Here is a 23241-nt window from a genome sequence, read left to right on the forward strand (position 1 = left end):
TATTTATATTTAAATTGAATTTATGTAAATGCTAATAAGCAATATAATTTAGACACCAAACTTTCGGGAAGTTTGACAGTTAAATCAAGTTCCTGGAAATGATTCCTGGCAAAAGACCAAGCCCAAGCATTTTATACGGTTATACGCCTTATTCAAGTAGTTTTTAACTTCTAGTCGTTTTAGTAGACAAATTGAGTTTCGTTCCATGAAGTTATGTATGCAAATCCTTTTCTATATGGTGGCGTAAATATTTAGAAAATTTCCAAACTGCGTTATTGATGAACCTACAGAAAAAGTGTCTTAAAATGCCTGCAAAACTTACCAACATGTTTTTATAAGCAAGATTGCTATAGTATCTTGGACGGTTTTTTAGATATTTCTTACATGTAAATCCTATAAGAAAATTTCAAAAAGTGGTAAGCGGAATTAATTATGACACAAATTAAAATTTAATAAGTATATTTAACTTACAAATAATTTAAGTAGATTCGCTGTCCAGCATAGTGAGCTAATCCTTTCCATAATGACGGCCATTTAAACTTTTTTTTTAATTAACAACTATGCTATTTATTAACCCACAGAAATTAATTCCTGTTATAATTCTTACAACATTTCCTAGACGTTGTGTAGTATGCAATTTTTTAACTCTAACAGTTTTTAAGATATCAGTAGAAGTAAATTCAATGATAATAAATAATAATATTCTATTTTGACAAAATATGCAAATTCTTTTCCACTTAGGTGTAAAGTGTATTTAACATCGTGTTGAATGTACAAATAGAAATGTTTTATTGCAGGTTGGCGTTCATTGAAATAATCTTCTACCTATAGAAGTATTTTTTAAAGGTTACTCCTTATTTATATATCTTTTAGTTTTTAAAAATTAAGTTAAATAAACAAATCATATAAAACAAGCCATTTTGAGGTAAAAAGTTGCCTTAATCAAAACTTTGAGTTAAACACCACAGGACCTTTTCCTGAGCCCTACACTTTTTACTATGCTTATGTTTGTTATTAGAAACCTATTCTACCTACATCTAAGGCTTCACTAAATCATATTCAGTCACCACCATGTTTACATTTTCTATTGTACAATCTTTTTAAAATATTTACGTATTGTCTAATATTTTAGGAAAGTACCTACCACCAAAAGGAATATTGCAACATTCTGATTTTGTATTCACAATTTATACAAAACTATTTTTGGTAAGTCGGTCAAATATCTAGAGGATCATTGGAGTATTATTATTATTAATGAATAGGATTTTCTTTTCTAAAATAACTATTAAAATTTATTCGTTAATTGTCTTACACATAGTCCTATACATTTATATTACTAAATCTTTACATATAAGTTATATTGTGTATTACTACTTAGCATATATATCTTTCAAAGAAATAATATTTTTTTGTAATCTGAGTATTCCTTGGAATTCTTACATAAATTTTCATGCATATTTAGATTTTGAAATATTATATTTTTGAAAATTACTGTTCACGCATGATCTCTAAAGATCCAAAAAACTGTATCATAATGAAACGTTTAGAAACATTAGATCATTCTTTTTATTGTACATTGTCTTACTTAAAAATAACTTTAGGAGTTAATTAAATCTATAATGAATAAATTTTATGCTTTATCCCACTAAAATATAAGTTTTATTCATATTACCTGGAGAAGTATTTGCTTTCATATCATTTGTTTAATAAGAAGTAGTTGATTTTATAGTATAGTTTATATTATTTGAGTATTAAATAAGACCAGAATCCTCCATGAAGGTAAGAAGTAATAGTATATTTTTATATACTGTTTATAGTTCTAGTGATTTTATTAGGCATGATAAGATCTCCAACAACTCCGTTTTAAAAACGCAATGAAAAGTTGCTCTAAGGTGTAAATGGCGCCAACAGAATTGTCGTTGATTTATTTTATACTTACTTAGGATCATCGTTCCTATTTTTAAATCGATTTTGATTAACAATTGTTCAGTAATTTCTAAAAATGTACAACAATAAAAGTACCTACATAAAATGTGTTACGTTTTGCATAAAAAATTAAATTAGAATACTTTTACTAAAAGCATTTTTCTAATATTAACTGTAAAAATATAACCATCAATTTTATGATTTTTAAATATAATTAACATCATACTAACATCAGCTTCTGAGTTCTTTGAATAGTATGATAAACTGTTATCATATTATTATTTTATAATTTAAAGATAAAGTGAGTTTCCCTTAATTATCCTTCTTTTTTGTAATTATTTGCTAAAGCCCGGGGCCGGTTTTGATATAGAAAAATCATTTGTTGTACAAACAATTAAATTAATAATTTATGGTAAAGACGAAAATTCTATTAAATTAAAGTTTAAATAATAGAAAATACTACATGTATTCTATCTGTTTATCGTCTTCTGTACGTACAAGCTTACAAAGTCAAGCATAAGTCATAATATTACCTCAATCCATATTTATATTCAAACATAAAACATTTGAACGTAGTTAAACTACAGGTACTAAATATGTAAATAATACTAAACATTTCTAGAAGAGATGAGGGAATTTTCTAAAATGTTAACAAAAGTGTGTCAAGTGGATGCTGTATACAATGTATTGAAAGAAGAGAGAAAGGATGAGAAAGCGATTCGACCATAAAGCTGAAGCCACTTCAGTATGGAGTTTTTACACTAAACACCCGTGAGTTTTAAAATATTCCTTTCCTGATAAACTGAAAGTAATGAGAGGAGTTGAAAACACAACTTTGCTATGCTATTATTTTCCGCGAAATAGGAACATTTTTTATGTCAGAATAATTTGTGATTGAATAAAAACTCTGTAATTGTTATAAAGTTATAAATACTAACTACTTTCAGTAATTTTTCCTATTACTGTTCATATGAAAGTTTATTTTTTCTGGTTTATGCAAGCAGATAAAAAGTTACGTCAGAACTCTTAAATGAATGCTGATATATTAATATAAACTTACAATGATTAACACTTAACGACTTTCAATACGTCTAATTAGTAGTGAAAAGTTATAACTTTCTCAATATGGAGCAAAATTTTCTAATCCTAAAACTAATGTTATGTTAGTAATACTTACATAACATATTATACAAAAATTAGACCAGGAAAAGATTCTTTATTTCTAATACATTGCGTTCAGTTTTATATTATTATAAATGTACATAGCATATTTTGAACGACATTTTATTAAATAACCAAAATGTTGCTACAATATATATTTTCTTAGAAAGTCCATCAATTAATAAGTAAACGAGCAGGTTTTATAATAAATAAGGAATCTAATTATTTAACTTATCTCTAAATATAGTATAAAATAACCAAATAACACTTCACATCACTTAAATATAAATGAAAATAACTTCAAAGAAAATACACACGCAATAGCATAAGACAGCGTCGGATCACATTACTAAACAGTACGACCCTGATTGTCTTGCAGGAGAACCACTAAAGCAATGCTTTACGAATCAATAATATCTGAGATTATTTTATATTAGGAAAATGCATGTTTAGTTTGACAATTATTTTTTCATTGCGCCGGTTTGTCAAGGAATGTATTTATGTTACATTATCTGAATAGGCCTATATTTATTTTCAAAGAAAACACGGGTTAATTGCTTGTTCCTCAAACATTATATGTTTAACGTAACATGTATTACTTATATTATTCGTTTAGTATTACTTTTTTATTTAAAGTATAATAATTTTAATATATATAAATATATATGTATGTATATATATATTAAAAAAATATATATTATTTCAACATGTACCGTTGGAATTTAAATACATTTTTCAAATAGGCCATTTTTTCTAGTAAATATTTTGTAACTGTACTGCTGTTTGGTTATTTTCCGAATAAGTGTTCTTCATAGACCTTGATCTTTAGAAAAATCTGCATGCATGATCTTTGTTCGATGGACGTTTAAATGTTGTATTCTTCACCCGCATCTAATATTAAATAAATATCATTTTACAGAAGTTATGAGCTCTCCTAACTCGGAGCTAGTTTCGTGTTTGATATCTGAGGAAGTATTTCTCTGAATATTCAAACAGACTTTCTTGAATAATCCATGAGACAGCGGTTATCTAACTCGCGATACTCTTAAGGTACAGCGAGGAAACATTCTGTGTCAATACATTCCTGTATAATATGCCTGGATTTAATACTAACGGAAGTTGTACCGCAGTTTTAAAAAATTATATAAATTCTGTAAACATAATATGCAAGCCTTCTGCGGCTGCAGCGCATCTCTTTATTGTAAAAAAAATACTATTAACATATTACTTCAAATTACATAAATATGATTATCTACCAAAAATCAGTATTTACCAAATATATTTTTGCTTTAAATTCCACGAATAAGCAAGATATAATTTTGGTGCGTGAAATATTAATGATCACCTTCATTTAATTCTAAAATGATAATGTATTATGTAATTTAAAAGTATACTTTAGTATTTATGCTCTGACGAAGAACTACTTTCACATAATAATGGAAAACTTAATTGCTAATTCTTCTTCAAAACAATTCATTAACAGTGGAATTAATAACGTGAAGCATCCAAATATCACCTCATATCATTTTAAATTTTCCCAATAAAAAACAATATTACCTTTATCCTGAATTTGGTAGGTCTATATATATTAACAATTCTCCAAGGACAACCATTAAAGTTCTACACTTGGAACGCAATAGCTTAAATTGTCAGTGTAGCTTCTATAAGTTTCAGGATTGTGACGTATTTGCATGATTTTAGCGTTTACGACTTGTGTGTGGAATTCCTCGATTTTATATTAAACCATTTCTTCTTCATTATAAATTTTACTATAGGATTATCTTACTCAAGAATTTGATCACCGTTTAAGACTTTCCGCCTTGATCTTAATACATTCTTTTTGTGGGTCCTTCATTGGTTGTGATAAGGAATTGTGGAAAATGTCCCTTTGAGCATTCTTAACAAAGCAGTAGGCCACGTATTCCAAGAAAAATGTCCTTGTTTGATGCAATACGTTTCTAAGGAATGTTACCATTTTAGTAAATTGATTAAATAAGGTCCAATAGATGCCTAAAATCATGTTTTACGGTCCCTCTCCTGTGGCGGAAAAGCCATTTAAAGGCTGGAGTTTCTGTTCCCGTATATACTATTCTAGAACGATAGTTAATATTTTTCTGAATAATTTTATCCAATGTAATTTATCGAAAAGTGGATATCTGTCATGTTTCTATGATCTGATGTTGTACTATCTTCAGCGGTGCACTTTGGATCTCTGGATACATCGTTGATTTTTGAATCTCGATATCAATCAGGGATTCTCAAAAACCGTTACGTCTCTTGTGTGTAATTGAAATTCGTTTGAAATAAATTAGGATGGTTAGATGTATGTAGTTTTTTAGATATAAAATAAAGGTTTTAACTTAATACAGTCAAATATAAATAGTATATCAAAGTACTATGCTAATTTATAAGTGTGCATACATGTCTAACATTGTATAACTTATATAATGGCTTATGTTTTATGTATAAATATATTCACGCGTATATAATTTTTACGTACTAAATAATTAAGTTAGTAAAATAATACGAATATATTAAAATATATAACAAGTTATTCAACAAGCTTATAAAATACAAGATTATAATCGTTTTTAAATTGATATTTAAAGAGTATATTTCAACGTCGACATTAACTACTTAAAGAATTCAGGTTAGGAGTTAACTATAAATTTAGCTATTTTGTAACACTATATAAACAATGTCCTGAAAGGCTTATATGTAAAGCTAAATCGATGAGTCAAGTATTGTAATACTCAGCTACACAAAAGTCGGTGTTTTCAAGTGTTGTGTGGGCTGGACTTCCGGGTTATCTGGTCGTTTAGCTGTTACTGTTCTGCTGGTTTTCCGCTATATCTGTATGGTGTTTTTTTAATGATTTTAGAAGATATTTTGAAACAACTTTAAGAATGATCGCTACTTTACCAAAATTGTAGAATATAATACATATAAGTAGAACGTTTTCAGAAAAGAGACATGAATAAAAACAATAAATGGATTATAATAACCTGTATTGTACGTATATTTGTAAAAATACACTGAATATCCTTTTGGCTTTACTTAACGTAATTCAGGCAGATTTATAACAAACTTTATTGTTTAATCCTTAGTAAACCAGAGTAATCCGTATTTACACATGAGTAATTCTTCTCATAACACCCATCGTAATTTACATATGAATTGTTATTTTTAATAAGCGTCCATTTATAAATACATTAACATGAAAATATTTTTTTTAATAAAATGGCTTATAGCGCAGTTTGTAAAGTGCTAGTGGTAGATCTATTTGTCACAAAAAACATTAGCTATAATGTAACAATGGTGTGCGTGTGAAATTTGTGTGTTCAAAAATGTTTAAACTCTGCCTGTCTGTTTTTATGGACGATATTTCAAAAACGGAATCGGCATATAAACTTCGAACTGTACTTAACTCCTAATTTATACAAATGAAAAATCAAAATTTATAATGGTACGTATCACTCAATGAGACCTTTCTGAGTGTTAGTTTATACTATTAGTCTTGTATATAACAATTTTGGAATCGAGAAAAACCTAGATCCATTAAATAAAAAAAAAATATATGTCCCGTCGTTTAACATTTAAACATTTAACACAGCAACGCGTTTAATGAAGTTTCTTTGTTGGAAATAACACTTTCTTTACTTTTCGTTGCGTTCTCGATATCCTGTTGTAACGGTTTATTTGAATGGACGGAAAGGCACAAAAGAGTTTAATCTTGACGCATTTCCCTCTTTTGGCTTTAGCAGAGAATATAAAATCAATACGAGTATATTTGGAAACTGTACAACTCGGTTTTATATTACAAAAATGACTTTAGATATATATTTTCTTTTTTAAGTTTTGCTTAGACATTAATATAGGTTTTGATGAAATACTCTGTCACTCATTTTTTTTATTCCATTTATTATTTCTGAAAACATGTTGCATGTAACTCCACATTAAGATATATGAATCGTGTTTATGATGATTAATTCTGTATATAGGATGCAATATGATTTTTGATATAACTATAGTTAATGTATTTTGAAACACATTTATAATGCACTTTACTATTTATTTCTAAATATAACTCAATTAATATACATTTTCCGCCATAAAATTTTTATTATAATCTCATTTTCATTTTTCAACACGACATCTACATAATTAATAAAGCTTACTTAATTGATTAAGTGATTAAGCGACTTCAGCCAAGTCTATTAAGCGATGTTGTCTAGCATGTTCTTACCTTGTTTTTATTTTATCTCATCTATATATTGTTGTATAAGTCTTTATCTCAACATATAAGAAGGATGGATGGATGCAATTTTTTACAAATCAATAGACTTATGCTACTTTTATCATGCTTCCGTGGTAACAGCATTCGTATCGTTATAAATTAATGACGGCAATGGAAAATATTTATTGGCACGTGTATTTTTTCACATAATATGCTTTTTTCTAAACCTTTTTTAAATTTATTAAATTACTTTGGTAACATATTTATTTCCAAAGCTTTAAAGTCTTTAATTGTTGATTATTAATTAATCTCTCACTCCAGTGGTTATCATATAAAGAATGCCCTCTTATACACGAATAGGAACGAACAGGTCTTGGTCACACTTACGGTAATTAATAAATATTAGAATTACTTTCTAAGTACTTAAAAGTATAAGACACCAAAATAAGTTTTGACACACAACATAACAATTATTTTATTCGCTGAGGTTAATCCAGGATTTGAGGTTGTTGAGGATTTTGGAGTCAAAGGGTTTTTTGAACTTGTTATATTTGGATTTTTTACTTTTATCACTCATTTATCTATCAAAAGACAAAAATCTGTGTTCTGTCTATTATCAGAACTCCAGCTCAAATATTGTATACAACTACCATCAGTTCTGGACGGACTGTAGTGGTAAGCAATGATATTACTGCAGGTGCTATATTAGAAAACGCATAGTGATAACAGTAGTAGCTGCACTGAATTCTTTTTTTTTATTCATTTCACGCAATTCTTTTTAATACCAGGTTTTATCTAGATAGAGAAAATAAGGCATTTGATAGTGATGAAAATCTTTTATGGCAATCGATTATTGCGTTTTTAATGACCGAAAAGAGAACTGTAGTAGTTATTTTGTCAAATATATACTCTTTATATTTTATTGCATGAGGAAGTATTATTATATTATATAACAACGTATAACAATTATTACGTCAAAAGATCTATAACCAAGTAAATTTGATTAGGTAAGTGTCACGTTCATTCTTATTACATGAAAAACTCAATGTGAAAAGATAGTGTTTATGTTCATTTTTAAAGAGCAATACAATAAGATAATTTATGCTATTAGTTAATGTCTTACTATTTTGTATTGTATGAGGAAATTCCTAGTTAAAAGGAGTGTTTTTTTTTTACTAATGCTTTCCCCAAAGACTTTCAACCCAAATGAATTCATTTAATAAATTGGTATATAATTTTGTTTTGTATAAGAAAATTGAGAAAGAAATAGGATTGTTTTATTATCATGCTTTCCAAGACATTTACAACCAAGTAAATGCGATTGGGGTGGGTGGTGGTGAGGCGGGTGGTAAAGGATTGTTAGTGATAATGCGGATTGCGGGTTGGACTGTTGTGTTGCGAGTGTTTTTATTTCCTGTGGTAGGATCCCCTGTCCCTGAATAACACAATTTACTTTAACGAACAATTATAAATATTGCATAGTAACAAACATTTTAATCCTAAAAAAACGTTGGCTTTATATACTAAATTATTGTACACAGGTTGAAAAAAGGGCCATCACACAAAGCTATAATGTTATAGTTAACTACATATTGCTAATTTAAGTACAATTATTTTTTGCTAAAATTTGTATAGTCCTATACAGCTTACCAATAAAACGCTGTTATAAAATCAATGTTATAAAATGAAACAGCCTCTAACACACGTATCTATTTGATAAGCTTGTAAAGAGCTGGTAAGATATGTGAATGCAGGAAGACAAACCTTGAACAGAGTGCTAGCGATGTTACACACTAAGTGGTGAATAAATTGCTGGGCTTTTTGAATAATGACAGCGCCATTTTCTCACGCAGGCAATTTGTCTTTGCTTTTCATTGCGGCTTGTTTGCTTATACCGAAGCATTCCTAAAAACACTTTGCGTTTTTGGAAAGTTTAGTTAATATATTTCCTTCAATAATTTAACGAAGAAAATATTGATCCTTGCATCGTAACTGAGTAACAGTTTTACTTATAAAAATCTTGTAATAGTATAAAAGGGAGTGGAATAATACGAAATGTATGCATAACTAAACAATCCATATATTTGTTGCAGTGTTTCCATATATTTAACATTGTTAGATGAGCCTAAGGAAACTTATAGCTATAGTAGATCAAAAATTTATCATATCTGTCTTGTATCTTCTACACACTTACGGACGTAAGTCATTTGGTATAACGATGGTAAATGATCAAATTCCTATTTTTCTTTCTAATATCCATCATCAATAACTTACATTACAAAACAAAAATATATGGATTTATAATATAAAATCAATGATTATTATTGTATCCATATAACTAATATTAAACCGAATTTAGCAAAAACTTTAAATAAGACCGAAATATAAATATTTTAATGCGATTTTAGCTCTCCGAGGAAATATATGGACTTTTTGGCCTAGATCCTAATGCTATATACAGGTTAAATATTAAAACATAGCAGATGAATTAAAATAATGACTTACAGTCTTATTAAAGTATTTTTTTATATCAAAATAATCAATTTAGTATTTAAATTGTTGTGCTGTCACTTACAGCTGTAAACAATTTTCATATTGACAGTTGCTTTGGAGAGTATGTATGAAGCTTTACCGCTGTGATTTCATAATGGAGATTGATAACTATTTAACATTACCAGATCCAGTCTTTAAAAAAGATACACAAATTTTCGGATATGATTACATTAAATTTACATAAACTTGATTTTTTTAGTTTTTATAGATGTAATAAATTTAAAACTGAATAACTCAACTCCCGTGTTTAGAGTTTTTTTTGGTCAGTAAATATTAAGAAAAAATATATATAATATGGGTTTTATCTAATTATAATTTTCTAGAACAGCTATTTTACCGTAATATATATATATATATAATTTCTGTTTAATATTATAATACTTATCTAGACTTTAGGCAAATGTTCACGTGCACGAGAAGAAACGAAAATCCACATGTCTCTACCGCGATCCCAAATGTGCTTATTTATGGATGTTGGAGAGACACTACAACAACGTGGGACAGATCGTTAACCTTAACCCCTTTGAGTGTATTAAAAATCTTACGTATAGCATAAAGTGTACTTTTCTCCAAAATAAAATAAAGAACGTCTTTGATGTTTTCTAATGTAATATGTTAATACAAAACAGGAGAATAATAATAGACAAATTTATTTCTATTATAACAATTTGCAGTAGTAGTAGTCTAGCGGTTGTCATACACAGTTGTTTAGTAACAATTGTAAAAAATAACTATTTCATAATAAATTTATTAGTTTAATCTAAAGTTAATGTCTAGCAGTTAGTCTAATTGGCTAGCAGTCGTAAAACGTATTAATCAATGAAAGGAGGTTGCGGAAAAATGTTAAACTGTCTCCTTCCTCACGATATTATGAAATAATAATAATAAATAATATAAATTGCTTATTAATCTTTATTTACATATAGCTAACTTCCAAATCGATTATGGTAAATGTCCCTCTAACAGACGTGCATAAATTTTTGTGCTACAAACTCGAAATTTATATGTCAAAAGTGGGTGAATTATATATTTGGAACATTGAATATCGTCCTATAATCAGTAGTTAATAAAACGCTTTGTGTGTCTTTTATGTTCTGCGGTTTAGTTAAATAACTAAACCTGCTATAAACTCAAATGTACACTTCATAAATAAACTTAAATATAAATTGCAATATGTCATATCTTGCTAGACTCAGTAGTTAGTAAAGCACTTCATTTGTTTGTATGAGTTCTGCAAAGTTGTTGGAGAAGTAAACGTGCAATAAAATCAATGGATATATCGCAAAAACTTATGAAATAATTTATGTTACATTACGCAATGTTTATTATTATTGTAAATTTTTCCAATTTTAAAGCGTCTTACAAAAAAATTGGCAAGTTTTTACAGTAATTTTCAGTTCAAAATTTGTGGACAAGGTATAATCCAATGCACAGAATATAAATGATATTAGTTTTTGATGGAGGAGGCAAATCATAAAGGAATTAAGAAGAGATTGTAGACAATATTAGACTTATATATATATATATATATATATATATATATATCTTACTGGAATCAAACTCTTAAGCCTAATATTGTCTACAATATTATATATTGTAAGACATGACTTATTGGTCCACTACCTTTGAGATTCCTATGAGTACACAATAAATCCCTTTTTTCTTATTTAGTTTGTTCTTCACCCTTCTATGTTTATCTACTAAATCTCGAAAACCTACTAAATCAAGTATTCACACCTGTGTATACTGGTTACAGGTCTTTTATTTACTTATGGAAATAATTTAAAAAACTTAATCTTCGATTTTGAGCAGCCAAAGTATTGTATACAAAAACGCTTAAACCATTTCTTAGGGTGTAAATTAATAACAGTTTGTGATGGAGGAGGCAAAATGTAAAGAATCTAAAGCATTGTTTACAGATAACAGGAGACTCAAGTTTTTTGAATGAAGAACGATACAGAGATATTCTAAGACTGGGATTGTTTATCGACAAGCTTATGTGTGAAAGGAGAATCCTTTCATTCTGGTTTTATTCTTTAGATGTTCAAAACAGTTTCCACAAACAGCCACTGATGCAGGATTGCATTCTCTTTAAACTCTTTCCTTTGACTCGTCCTCATCCCTAGTCACCAGGTAAGTGTGATGTGTGAGTTACACATTGTCTGACTTACTTCTTTCTGTTACAAGAGCAAGTTGCATCGGTGCAATTAATACCAAAACAAAACGTTTTGTGAGAAAGCAAACCCTTATCAAACCGTGGAACGATATTTTGGATTCTGGGAAGATAATTCAATATTTCAACAATTTAGTATGCTTTAAGGCACCGATTGTTAAGTAGTAACAGGTGTGAGATTATTTATTATGAGCAGATTACCGAAAAACTGATAAAGTATTATTAACTCAGTTACATATCCAAAAAACACATTTTGATTTATATTATAACAACTTTTACTGTTAACAAACGATTTCCTTTGTAATTACAGTGTTTATTATGTTATCAAATTAATTATTATAACACGTTGTATATTGTATACATCGTCACTCCACTTGCATTAATCACTGCCGTCGCTTGTTTCCTTAACTTCTGGTCACGGTTTGTTGAAGTATACTAATATCCAGTCCCTCCATTTTAGGTTCTTCAGCTAGTTTAAATATCCCATCCCACAACATCTAAAAACACCAATTCCAATACTTTACATGTTACCATTCCCACTTTAGTCTTAAATAAAAATGTAGAATACAGTAATTGTTTGTATAGTTGCCATAATGTAGAAAAAATACTTTTTGCTGCAATAGAGACCAGTACGGAAAGCTCAAAGGGATTTTTGAAATAAGAATGGTCCGATATTCATCCCAGAGGTCCTAAGAACATCCATGGCAAAATTCAGTGCAATCTGGTATATAGTTTGTGCTTGAAAACAGAGAAACAAACAAAGGTACTTTTGCATTTATAATTTATTTAGATAACAAAGAGTTAATTTATCAAATCGTTACTATAAAGAAACATTCATAGTTGTAATAAAACTAATCATAATCCGTAAATGATATAAAATTACTGTAATTAATAAAAAGTCATATTATAATTAATATATACCTACGTATATTACAATTTATTCTTCTAACACGCATATTGTGAAAAAGTGAAAAATGGATCATACACAGGTTTGTATGCGAAGACCTCAAACTTGTCGGAGAAAAGTAATAAACATTCTTTACAAACACTAGTGTAATGCAAACGAACTCTTGCTTCGCTAGCTGCGGTAAAACTTTTCCAGCTGACTGATTTATACGCGAAGTAACATTTGTTTTCTGACAGTTCTCTTTGAACGCTCTAAAAAATATCTTATCTCTAACGTACTATTATATTATTTCTAAACTGCGTACCTTGCGGAGCAAAAACTTTTAATATAATACAAACAATTAAAGTACATTTTGCTTATTATAGACAGGCTACTGCTACGTAGATGGCATAGATGGCAATTTTTTAAATTTGATAAGGGCAACTGAAATATTGCTACTATATTCTGGAAGAGGGCACCTTCTCTTCTATTTTACTTTTTAGGACTGGCGTCCATTATCTCTTATACAAATAAATCAACTAGTGAATAAAAAAGAGGGTATTTTAACTATTACCAAACACAATTTACCACCAAAATAAATTTGCACATGCCTGATTATTAAAAAATGAATTATAGAACTGAAACCTTGTTTGTTCAAAATGTGTGAATCATACGACACTTTACAATAGGAAGCTTATTCTTTTATAAATCCTTTAAAAAAGGATCTAACGGTAGCAAGCCTATTATAAAAAATTGTTTGAGAACGTTTTATTTCTGAGCTCTCTTGCATTGCAATACCTTCCATACCTTAACAGAAGTTTTATTATTTGCAATGAAAGAAAAATTTATCAATAATAGCGTAAAATTGTCTTGTGTGGAGATATATTGTAGTTGTAATGTGTAAACTAAAATTATTTCACAGCATTTAATATCGACGTAGACAATCCCCCCCCCCACCCCCCCCCCCCCCCACCCCCCCCCCCCCCCACCCCCCCCCCCCCCCACCCCCCCCCCCCCCCACCCCCCCCCCCCCCCACCCCCCCCATATTGACATAAATATTAAATATAGGACTAATTAATTAAATAATTTAGGAAATTTTACTTTCCTAAGAACCATAATTTTTTTAATTTGATACTTTTATTATAAATAAATTGTTTAAACTAAATAGTGATTTATCCAAATTTTATTTATTGATAAATTAATGTTATTATAACTGAATTAATAATTCAAAAATAATTTATTTACTAGAAACACTAAATGTAAATGTAAGTTTTATCTTAGAATTTTTATTATATGATAAAATATTTTTATTAGATTTATTTCTAGGAATACATAGTTTATATTAGTAATGAATTTAAAATGAATAATTAATTTCGTAATATTAGTTTGCTGAATCATAAATGTTTTTTAATTACAATATTGTTAATTGAAAATTTAAAGTTTAGAATTACTATTATTTCTAGATTTAAAAGTTTTATATTTAGAATAGTGATGCTAATAATAAAATAATTCAAAATAATTTACTGTTTTAAATTAATTACTATGTTATTTGATTTTTTTATCATGCTTATATAAATTAATATTATAAAACAAATGTTTGTTAGTTCGATATTTTAAATTTATAATTATATGTGTTACTCTTAGGTAGCTGAGATTTAGTAGAAGTCGTTTTTATGTATTCATAAAATTAGTACATTTGTCTAAAGTGAGTTAAATATTAATTTTTCAAAAATAATTTACGTTTCTAGGAGGAACCATTAATGTTTTGATAGTTTCGATATCTTTTGATTTGTATTAAACTATAGGGTGTTACTATTAGTTTGCTGAGATTTAGTAGAAGGCGTTATAATATATACTTTAATAGTTACAATGTGACTAAAACTGAAATTATAAATAATTTTCCAAAGAATAATTTACTTTTTTAGGGAAAACCACTTAATGTTTTCGTTTAGTTTCGAATATTCGTTTGATTTGTATTTAAAATCTAGTGTGTTACTATTAGGTACGCTGAGAGATTTAAAAGAAGGCGTTTAATTGCAACGTCTTAATTTATAGTGTACAATGTGGCCTTAATTGTATAAAATAATTTTTCCAAAGAAAGAAGTTACGTAGTCCTAGGTTAAACCACATGTTTTAGTAGTTTCGATCATCTTTTGATTTGTTATTAACAATAGTGTGTTAACTATTACGGTAGCTGAGATTTAGTAGAAGTTCGTTTTAAGTAATTACTAATAGGTACAAATGTGCTAAAGAAGGAGTAAAATATTTTCAAAAATATATTTACGTTTCTAGGAAAACACTGATAATGTTTTGTTTGGTTTCGTTATACTTTTGATTTGTATTATATATAGTGTGTTACTATTAGTTTGTGAAATGTTGTTAGAAGGCGTTTAAAATTACCATAAATAGTACATCGTGACTAAAACTAAATAAAATAATTTTTTCCAAAGTATAATTTAAGTTTCTTAAGGATACCACATAAAGTTTTGTTTAGTTATCACGATATTTTTTTAATTGGGATTAACCTATAGTGTGTTTACTATTAGGTACTGACGGATTTAGTAGATAGGCGTTTAATACTTATTATAAATAGTACTATGTGACTAAAAACTGAATAAAATAATTTTCAAAGAATAATTAACGTTACTAGGAAACCACTTACAATGTTTTGTTTTGTTTCGATATCTTTTGATTTGTATTAAAAATAGGCTTGTGTTTACTATTAGGTCAGCTGAGATTTAAAAGAAGGCGTTAATGTTTCGTATAGTGTAACTATGTGGCTCTTTAAAAATGAATAAAATATTTTTCCAAAGAATAATTTACGTTCCTAGGAAACCACATAATGGTTTTTGGTAGTTTACGGATATTTTTTGATTTGTATTACAACAATAGGGTGTGTTACTCTTAGGTAGTGAGGATTTAGTAGAAGTCGTTTTATGTATTTTACATAGTACAATGTGACTCTAAAGTTGCGTAAAATAATTTTTCATAATAATAAGTTTACGTTTCCTAGGAAATCCAATTAATGTTTTGTTCGGTTTCGTTATCTTTTGATATGTATTATACTATAGTGTGTAGATGTGTTACTTTAGTTTGCTGAAATTTTAGTAGAAGGCGTTTAAAATACATAAATAGTACAATGTGACTAAAACTAAATAAAAATAATTTTCCAAAGAAATATTTTTAGTTTATTAAGATACCCACATTAATGTTTTGTTAGTTAGATATCTTTTGAATAGTATTAATTATAGTGTGTTACTATTAGTTGGGCTGATTTTTGTAGATAGGCCGTTAGAAGATATATTAAACATAGTATAATGAGACTAAAAACGGATTAAAATAATTTTATTCCAAAGAATAATTTACTTTTCATACGTAAACCACTTAATGTTTTGTCTAGTTTTCGATATCTTGTTTCATTTCGCATAATTATACTGCGTTACTTTTAGTTTTACTGAGTTTTAGAATTAGGCGTTTAATATAGCATAAATTGTCACTATGTTTTTTTTTTTTTTATTTGACTAAAACGGAATAAATCAATTTTATAAAGAATAATTTACGTTTCCTAGATGATAACCACTTAATGTTTTCGTTAAGTTTCGATATCTTTTGACTTTGTTTTTAAATATAGTGTGTTAACTATTAGTAAGACTTGCTGAATTTAGTAGAAGGCGGTTTATATATACATAAATTAGTACAATGTGACTATAAATGAGTAGAATAATTTTCCAAAGAATAATTTACGTTTTTCTCGGAAACCACTTTAATGTTTTTGGTTGTTAGTTTCGATATCTTTTGATTTGTATTAAATAATAGTGTGTTACTCTTTAGGTAGCTGAGACTTTAGTAGAATGGACGTGTTAATTGTATATAGTGTTAATGGTACAATTGTGGCTTAAAACTGAATAAAATAAATTGTCCAAAGAATATGCTTTAAGTTTTCCTAGGTAACCTTCTTAATGTTTTTAGTAGTTTTGGTTATCTTTTGATTGATATTAACAATAGTGTGTTACTCTTATGGTAGAACTTCGAGATTTAGTAGAAGGAGTTTATATATAACATAAATAGTACAATGAGACTAAATGTGAGTAAAATAATTTTCCAAAGAATATAGTTACGTTTTCTAGGTAACCACTCAATGTTTTGTTAGTTGCGATATCTTTTGATTTGGCCTAACTATACTGCGTTACGATTAGTTTACTGAGATTTATAGAAGGTTTAGAATACATAAATAACAATGGAAATAAAAAATTTCAAAGAATAATTACTTCTAGAAACAATGTTTAGTTCGATATCTTTTGATTTGTAAATGGTTACATGTCTGATTTTAAATATAGCATATATGTGTACCAATGTGACTCAAACGGAAAATAAAACAATTTTCTAAAGACTCAAATTTACGTTTCCTAGGAATCTACTTTATGTTTTCTTATTTTCGATATCTTTTGATTTGGTTATAACAATAGTCAGTTTTACAATTAGGTAGCTGAGATTTTTAGTTGAAGGCGTTTATTATATCTAATATTGTAATGTGTGGCTTAAACTGAAATAAAATTTTTTCCAAAGAATAAATTTACGTTTCCTAGGAAACCCACTATATTGTTTTTGCTTAGTTTCGATATCCTTTGATTTGTATTTTAACTTTATTATTTCTGCTACTTTAGTTTGATGAGATGTAGTACAAGGCGTTTTAAGTATGACTTAAATAGTACAATGTGGCCTAAAACTAATATAAAATAATTTTTTAAAAAATAATTTATGTTTCCTAGGAAACCACTTAATGTTTTGTTCAGTTTCGATATATTTTGATTTGTATTAAATATAGTGTGTTTACTATTTAGTTTTGCTGAGATTTTGTAGAAGGCGTTTAAATACATAACTTTATAATACAATGTGACTAAAACTGAATAAACATATTTTTTCGAAGAATAATTTACGTTTCCTAAGAAACCACTATAATGTTTTGGTTGTTTCGTTATCTTTTGATTGGTTTTAAAATATATGTGTTAATATTAGGTAGCTGAGATTTAGTTTTAGAAGGCGTTTAATGTATTCATTACAATAGGATCTATGTGACCTTAAAACTGATTAAAAATAATTTCTCAAAGAATAATACACGTTTCCTAGGAAACCACGTACTGTTTTGTTAGTTTCAAAATCTTTGGATTTGTAATTAACTATAGTAGAGTTACTATTAGTTTGCTGAGATTTAGTATAAGGCGTTTATATATTATAAATAGTGCATTATATGAATAAAACTGAATAAAATATTTTTCCAAAACAATAATTTACTGTTTCCGAGGATACCACATAATGTTTTGGTTTGTTTTGATATATTTTGATTTGTATTAAACCAATTGTGTGTTAACTCTTTGGTTGCTGAGATTTAGTAGAAGGCGTTTTACATGAATCATTTATAGTAACAATGTGGATTAAACTGCATAAAATAATTTTCCAATGAATAATATACATTTCGTAGGAAAACCACTTAATGTTTTGATAGTTTTTGATATCTTTTGATTTGCTATTTCAATATATAGTGTGAAGGAAACAGGATTTTTCCGGACATTTGCCATCGTTAAGTGAAACAAGAAAAACAGTAACACTACGTTTCGTGATCTGCAATCTGATTCTCTTCTTCAGGTAAAGAACTAACCTAATACATAATTACAGACTATGGTTAAAAATAAACAAATCCCCCCCCTTACTAAAGCGTTGTCCCCCCCCTTTTTTTTTTTCTGGCACAGCCTAGAGTCAGGAATCACAACCTTACATGTTGTATGATCCAACTTCACTAACTCACTAAAGAACATGCACTTAATAAAAAAATAACTATACAAAACACCAATCATTAAACTAAACTACGGAATACCAGGTCCACAATATGTCTTCACTCGTCTACTAACCATTTTACGACTGACCAGACGGGGGTAGCCCAACTGGTATATCTGTGACGGCCGGCTTAAAAACAAGATGGCGGAAATACAAGGGAAACCGGGGAACAGGAATGGGCCGCTTTCACGTTATTATTGGTTCATTGCGAGATGAACTTCCTATAAAAACCATAATTGGTGGGACTCCGCTATTGGTTTAATTGCAAATATCCGATCCGTTTGATACTTTTGGTATTCTCTTTTAAGTTTACTTATAAAAAAAAAAACATTTTTTAGAATTGGCAAACCAAAGCGGCCTAATCTCGACTGATGGTTGACTGAAAATTGGTTGGTCTGCCAAATTTAATGTATGTTGCCTCAATTAATTTCCTTTTGAAGAAATGTGGTTCCCGATGTAATTATGTGGGTCACTTTCATACCCAATTCATATGGTATGGTCTTCGGAACCAAACAATGGTTGTGCAATTTTTGACTTTTCTGTGAAACCCTTTATCTCGTGTTTTTCTTTGTGTTCCTTTATCCTTATGTTTAGTGGTCTTTTTGTCTCCGCCTATGTATTTCCCAATTGCAGGCTTACATTTTTATACTGTAAACACAAGTTTTTGGAAATCTTTTCGTTGTGCCATTTATTTTGGTTTTGTTTTTTACGGAGACTTTGTCTAAGAAGTGTGTTTGTGTGTTTTTTAAACGCGTGGGTTTCTAATGTTGTACTTTTCCTACCTACTCTTCTAATTTCTCTCCGATTAATCCCGGCACATAAGGGATTGACACTAAACGCAAATTTATCCACAATCTGTTTTATCTGACTCAGGAATGATTCTTTCTGGTTTCGTTTGCACTTATTTAATTAACTAATTGAGGGTATCCAGTGCTTCTGAGATCCCGATTCAATTTTCTGTAAAATTCTTCTTTTAGTCGCATCTTTATCTGAGCACAAGCTCTTTGCTTCTATCATAATCAACGAGTCAGGCTACTTCCTTCCTTTGACAGGATTTTTGATGGTTTTGGATTGATAATTTAAATATTTTTCCCTGTGTGTGTTATCTTTCGAAAAAACAGTTGTCTTAAGGACATCCCTCATCTCTTAATACAACACACATCCCAAAAGGGAAGCTTGTTTTAGGAACTTTCCACTTCCATTGTGAGGCGGATGGAAGGTAGAAAATACTCATTAATGTGAATTCATATAAAAATTATTTAATTCAATCGGTCTCCATGAGAAAAAATAACAAAGGTTATCATCCACATACCTCCACCAAATCCTTCGGTTTGAACTGAAGCTGAAGGCACAAAGGCTTTTTCGCTCGGAATTCCTCCATAAAGATATTGGCGGAAAATAGGAGACAAGTGGACAGAACCCATTGCCATCCCTCTCATCTTGACGGTAAATTTTACCCTCTAACCTCAAAATAATTGCATTGGAGTGCATAGTTCTCAACAGTTCCATATATTACTGGCACGGGAAGTTTTAGTTCTATCCTTTAATGTTTCTGGTCTTCTTTGGAGACGTGATTTAATACATTCCGAGAGTTTCTGGAACTGGTACATTTGTTAATAATAAGGACTTTCGGACATCAAAAACTTACCAGCTTTGTAAGTTTCAAAGTCAACTTTTAGGGGATTTTGACCTTCTCTACACGAAATCCCTGGAATTTTTGATGAAAGAGTCAGTATTTTCCTTACCAATGGTGTTTTAAGAATGTCCAAGAGGACTTTAGACAATTCCCTTGCAAGGTGGATAATCACGGAGAACTAATGATGGGCCGGAGAGGGATGGTAGGTTTGTGGATTTTTGGGAAGGGTCCCATTTTTCATACATATGGGGGATTTTGCGTAGGTGGTGAGGAGTTAACTTTAGATCTAAATTTATCTGAAAAATAATTCCTTTATGTTTTCTTTAAGGTAGTTTGGCTTACTTTGCGTTCCAAATGAATATCAGTCGGGTCTTATATTTAAAAACTGTATATTTTGCCAGTATTTAAAGTTTTTCCCGCACAATCTTTTTACTTTATACGCTACTGAGTCAAGTACCACAGTAGTGAATACGACGTTAGCCTTTTGTTCGGCAGGTTAAGATTTCTTGACCGGTGTCCATCTTTCCCAAGGATCGACCTGGCCTTCCTTTTTCTCCTCTATTTGTTAAAATTGGGTTTTGTGGGAGGAATTTTATCTGAGTAAAATAGACCTGGCCTCTGCAGTCGGGAGGAAAGCGGCTCACCCTGTTCCTCAGGTAACTGTTGAAAACAGCCGCACATCAATTCCAGTTACGAAGATTCCAGTGGCCTTTACCGATTTTTTTGTGCCACAGACAAAGTTTAAAACCCTTGGATAATACTGATTATTTCCGCTTCATTCAGGATTTTCGAAGAGAGATTGATTACGTTTTTTATTATTTGCATCCGTATTCACGTTGCCATCCTTAGGCAAAATCACTTTTTTTTTAGGTCCATAATTTTTTTTCCCAGTTTGGAGATTTTCTTTTTCCTTATACTGTTTCAGAAAACTTTTATCCATTCTTATTTTGGATTTGCTTTTCTCGGAGATTGTTTGTTAGAATTTCTGTACCGATCAGTTGTTTTTAATTCAGTTTTTTTAACACTCAATACATGATTTTGGAGGAGGTATTTTTTTCACGATTGAATTGATATGCAATTCTTTTCTTTAAGTAAAAGATTTATGAAGCAAGAAGACAACAATTTTACTGGCTTTCACTACTATGAAAAGGAGTTTTTAGAGTTTAACCCCTATAGGCCATTAAGGTCTTCAACCTTACATTTATAGCAAAGAAAGTTAAATGATTAATGTGTTTTAGTTAATTTATAGATGCAAAGCTCTCAAGCCAGTCTCTTTATGATTTTGTTTACTGGTTTCCGGGGTCCGTACCCGAGATTCAATTCTTTGTTTGAAGGTTATTTTTGACGATGGAAGGATTGTGAAGGAAAACAGGATTTTTTTTGGACATTTGCCATCGTTAAGTGAAACAAGAAAAACAGTAACACTACGTTTCGAGATCTGCAATCTGATCTCTTCTTCAGGTAAAGAACTAACCTAATACATAATTACAGACTAGGTTAAAATAAACAAATCTTACTAAAGCGTTGTGGCACGCCTGAGTCAGGAATCACAACCTACATGTTGTATGTCAACTTCACTAACACTAAAGACATGCACTTAATAAAAAAACTATACAAAACACCAATCATTAAACTAAACTACGGAATACAGGTCACAATATGTCTTCACTCGTCTACTAACCATTTACGACTGACCAGAGGGGGTAGCCAATGGTAATCGTGACGGCCGGCTAAAGTTTAGTTTAAGTTTAGTTTAGTTAGCTAAAGTTTAGTTAGTTAGTTCCGTAGTTTAGTTTAATGATTGGTGTTTTGTATAGTTTTTTTATTAAGTGCATGTCTTTAGTGTTAGTGAAGTTGACATACAACATGTAGGTTGTGATTCCTGACTCAGGCGTGCCACAACGCTTTAGTAAGATTTGTTTATTTTAAACCTAGTCTGTAATTATGTATTAGGTTAGTTCTTTACCTGAAGAAGAGATCAGATTGCAGATCTCGAAACGTAGTGTTACTGTTTTCTTGTTTCACTTAAACGATGGCAAATGTCCGGAAAAATCCTGTTTCCTTCACAATCCTTCCATCGTCAAAAATAACCTTCAAACAAACAATATAGTGTGTTACTATTAGATTGCTGAGATTTAGTAGAAAGGCGTTTAATGTATAAATAAATAGTGCAAATGTGACTAAACCTAAATAAAATAATTTTGCAAAGAATAATTTACGTTTCCTAGGAAACCACATAATGTTTTGTTAGTTTCGATATCTTTTGATTTGTATTAACAATAGTGTGTTACTATTAGGTAGCTGAGATTTTGTAGAAGGCGTTTAATATACATAAATAGTACAATGTGACTAAAACTGAATAAAATAATTTTCCAAAAAATAATTTACGTTTCCTAGGAAACCACTTAATGTTTTGTTAGTTTCGATATCTTTGGATTTGTATTAACTATAGTGTGTTACTATTTGGTAACTGGGATTTAGTAGAAGGCGTTTAATGTATCATTATATAGTACAATGTGGCTTAAACTGAATAAAATAATTTTCCAAAGAATAATTTACATTTCCTAGGAAAACCACTTAATGTTTTAGTAGTTTTGATATCTTTTGATTTGTATTCAATATAGTGTGTTACTATTAGATTGCTGAGATTTTAAGTAGAAGGCGTTTAATGTATCATATATAGTACAATGAGTCTCTTAAAACTGTATAAAATAATTTTCCAAAGAATTATTTACGTTTTCTAGGAAACCACTTAATGTTGTGTTAGTTTTCAAAATATTTTGATTTGTATTAACTATAGTGTGTTACTATTAGTTTGCTGAGATTTAGTAGAAGG

The 23241-nt window shown here is 29.3% G+C and overlaps 1 protein-coding gene across 1 annotated transcript in view; it reads right to left on the reverse strand.

Annotated features, from left to right (window-relative positions):
- The window catches only part of LOC124366692 (zwei Ig domain protein zig-8-like), a 57605-nt gene extending 37397 nt beyond the window's left edge, over positions 1–20208 (reverse strand). The window contains exon 1 of the mRNA XM_046823291.1: positions 20082–20208. Within this exon, the coding sequence (XP_046679247.1) occupies positions 20082–20208 (127 nt within the window). The remainder of the gene's footprint in view (positions 1–20081) is intronic.
- Positions 20209–23241: the final 3033 nt, after the last annotated feature.

Source organism: Homalodisca vitripennis, chromosome 7 (assembly GCF_021130785.1).
Source record: "Homalodisca vitripennis isolate AUS2020 chromosome 7, UT_GWSS_2.1, whole genome shotgun sequence".
NCBI classification, from domain to species: Eukaryota; Metazoa; Arthropoda; class Insecta; order Hemiptera; family Cicadellidae; genus Homalodisca; species Homalodisca vitripennis.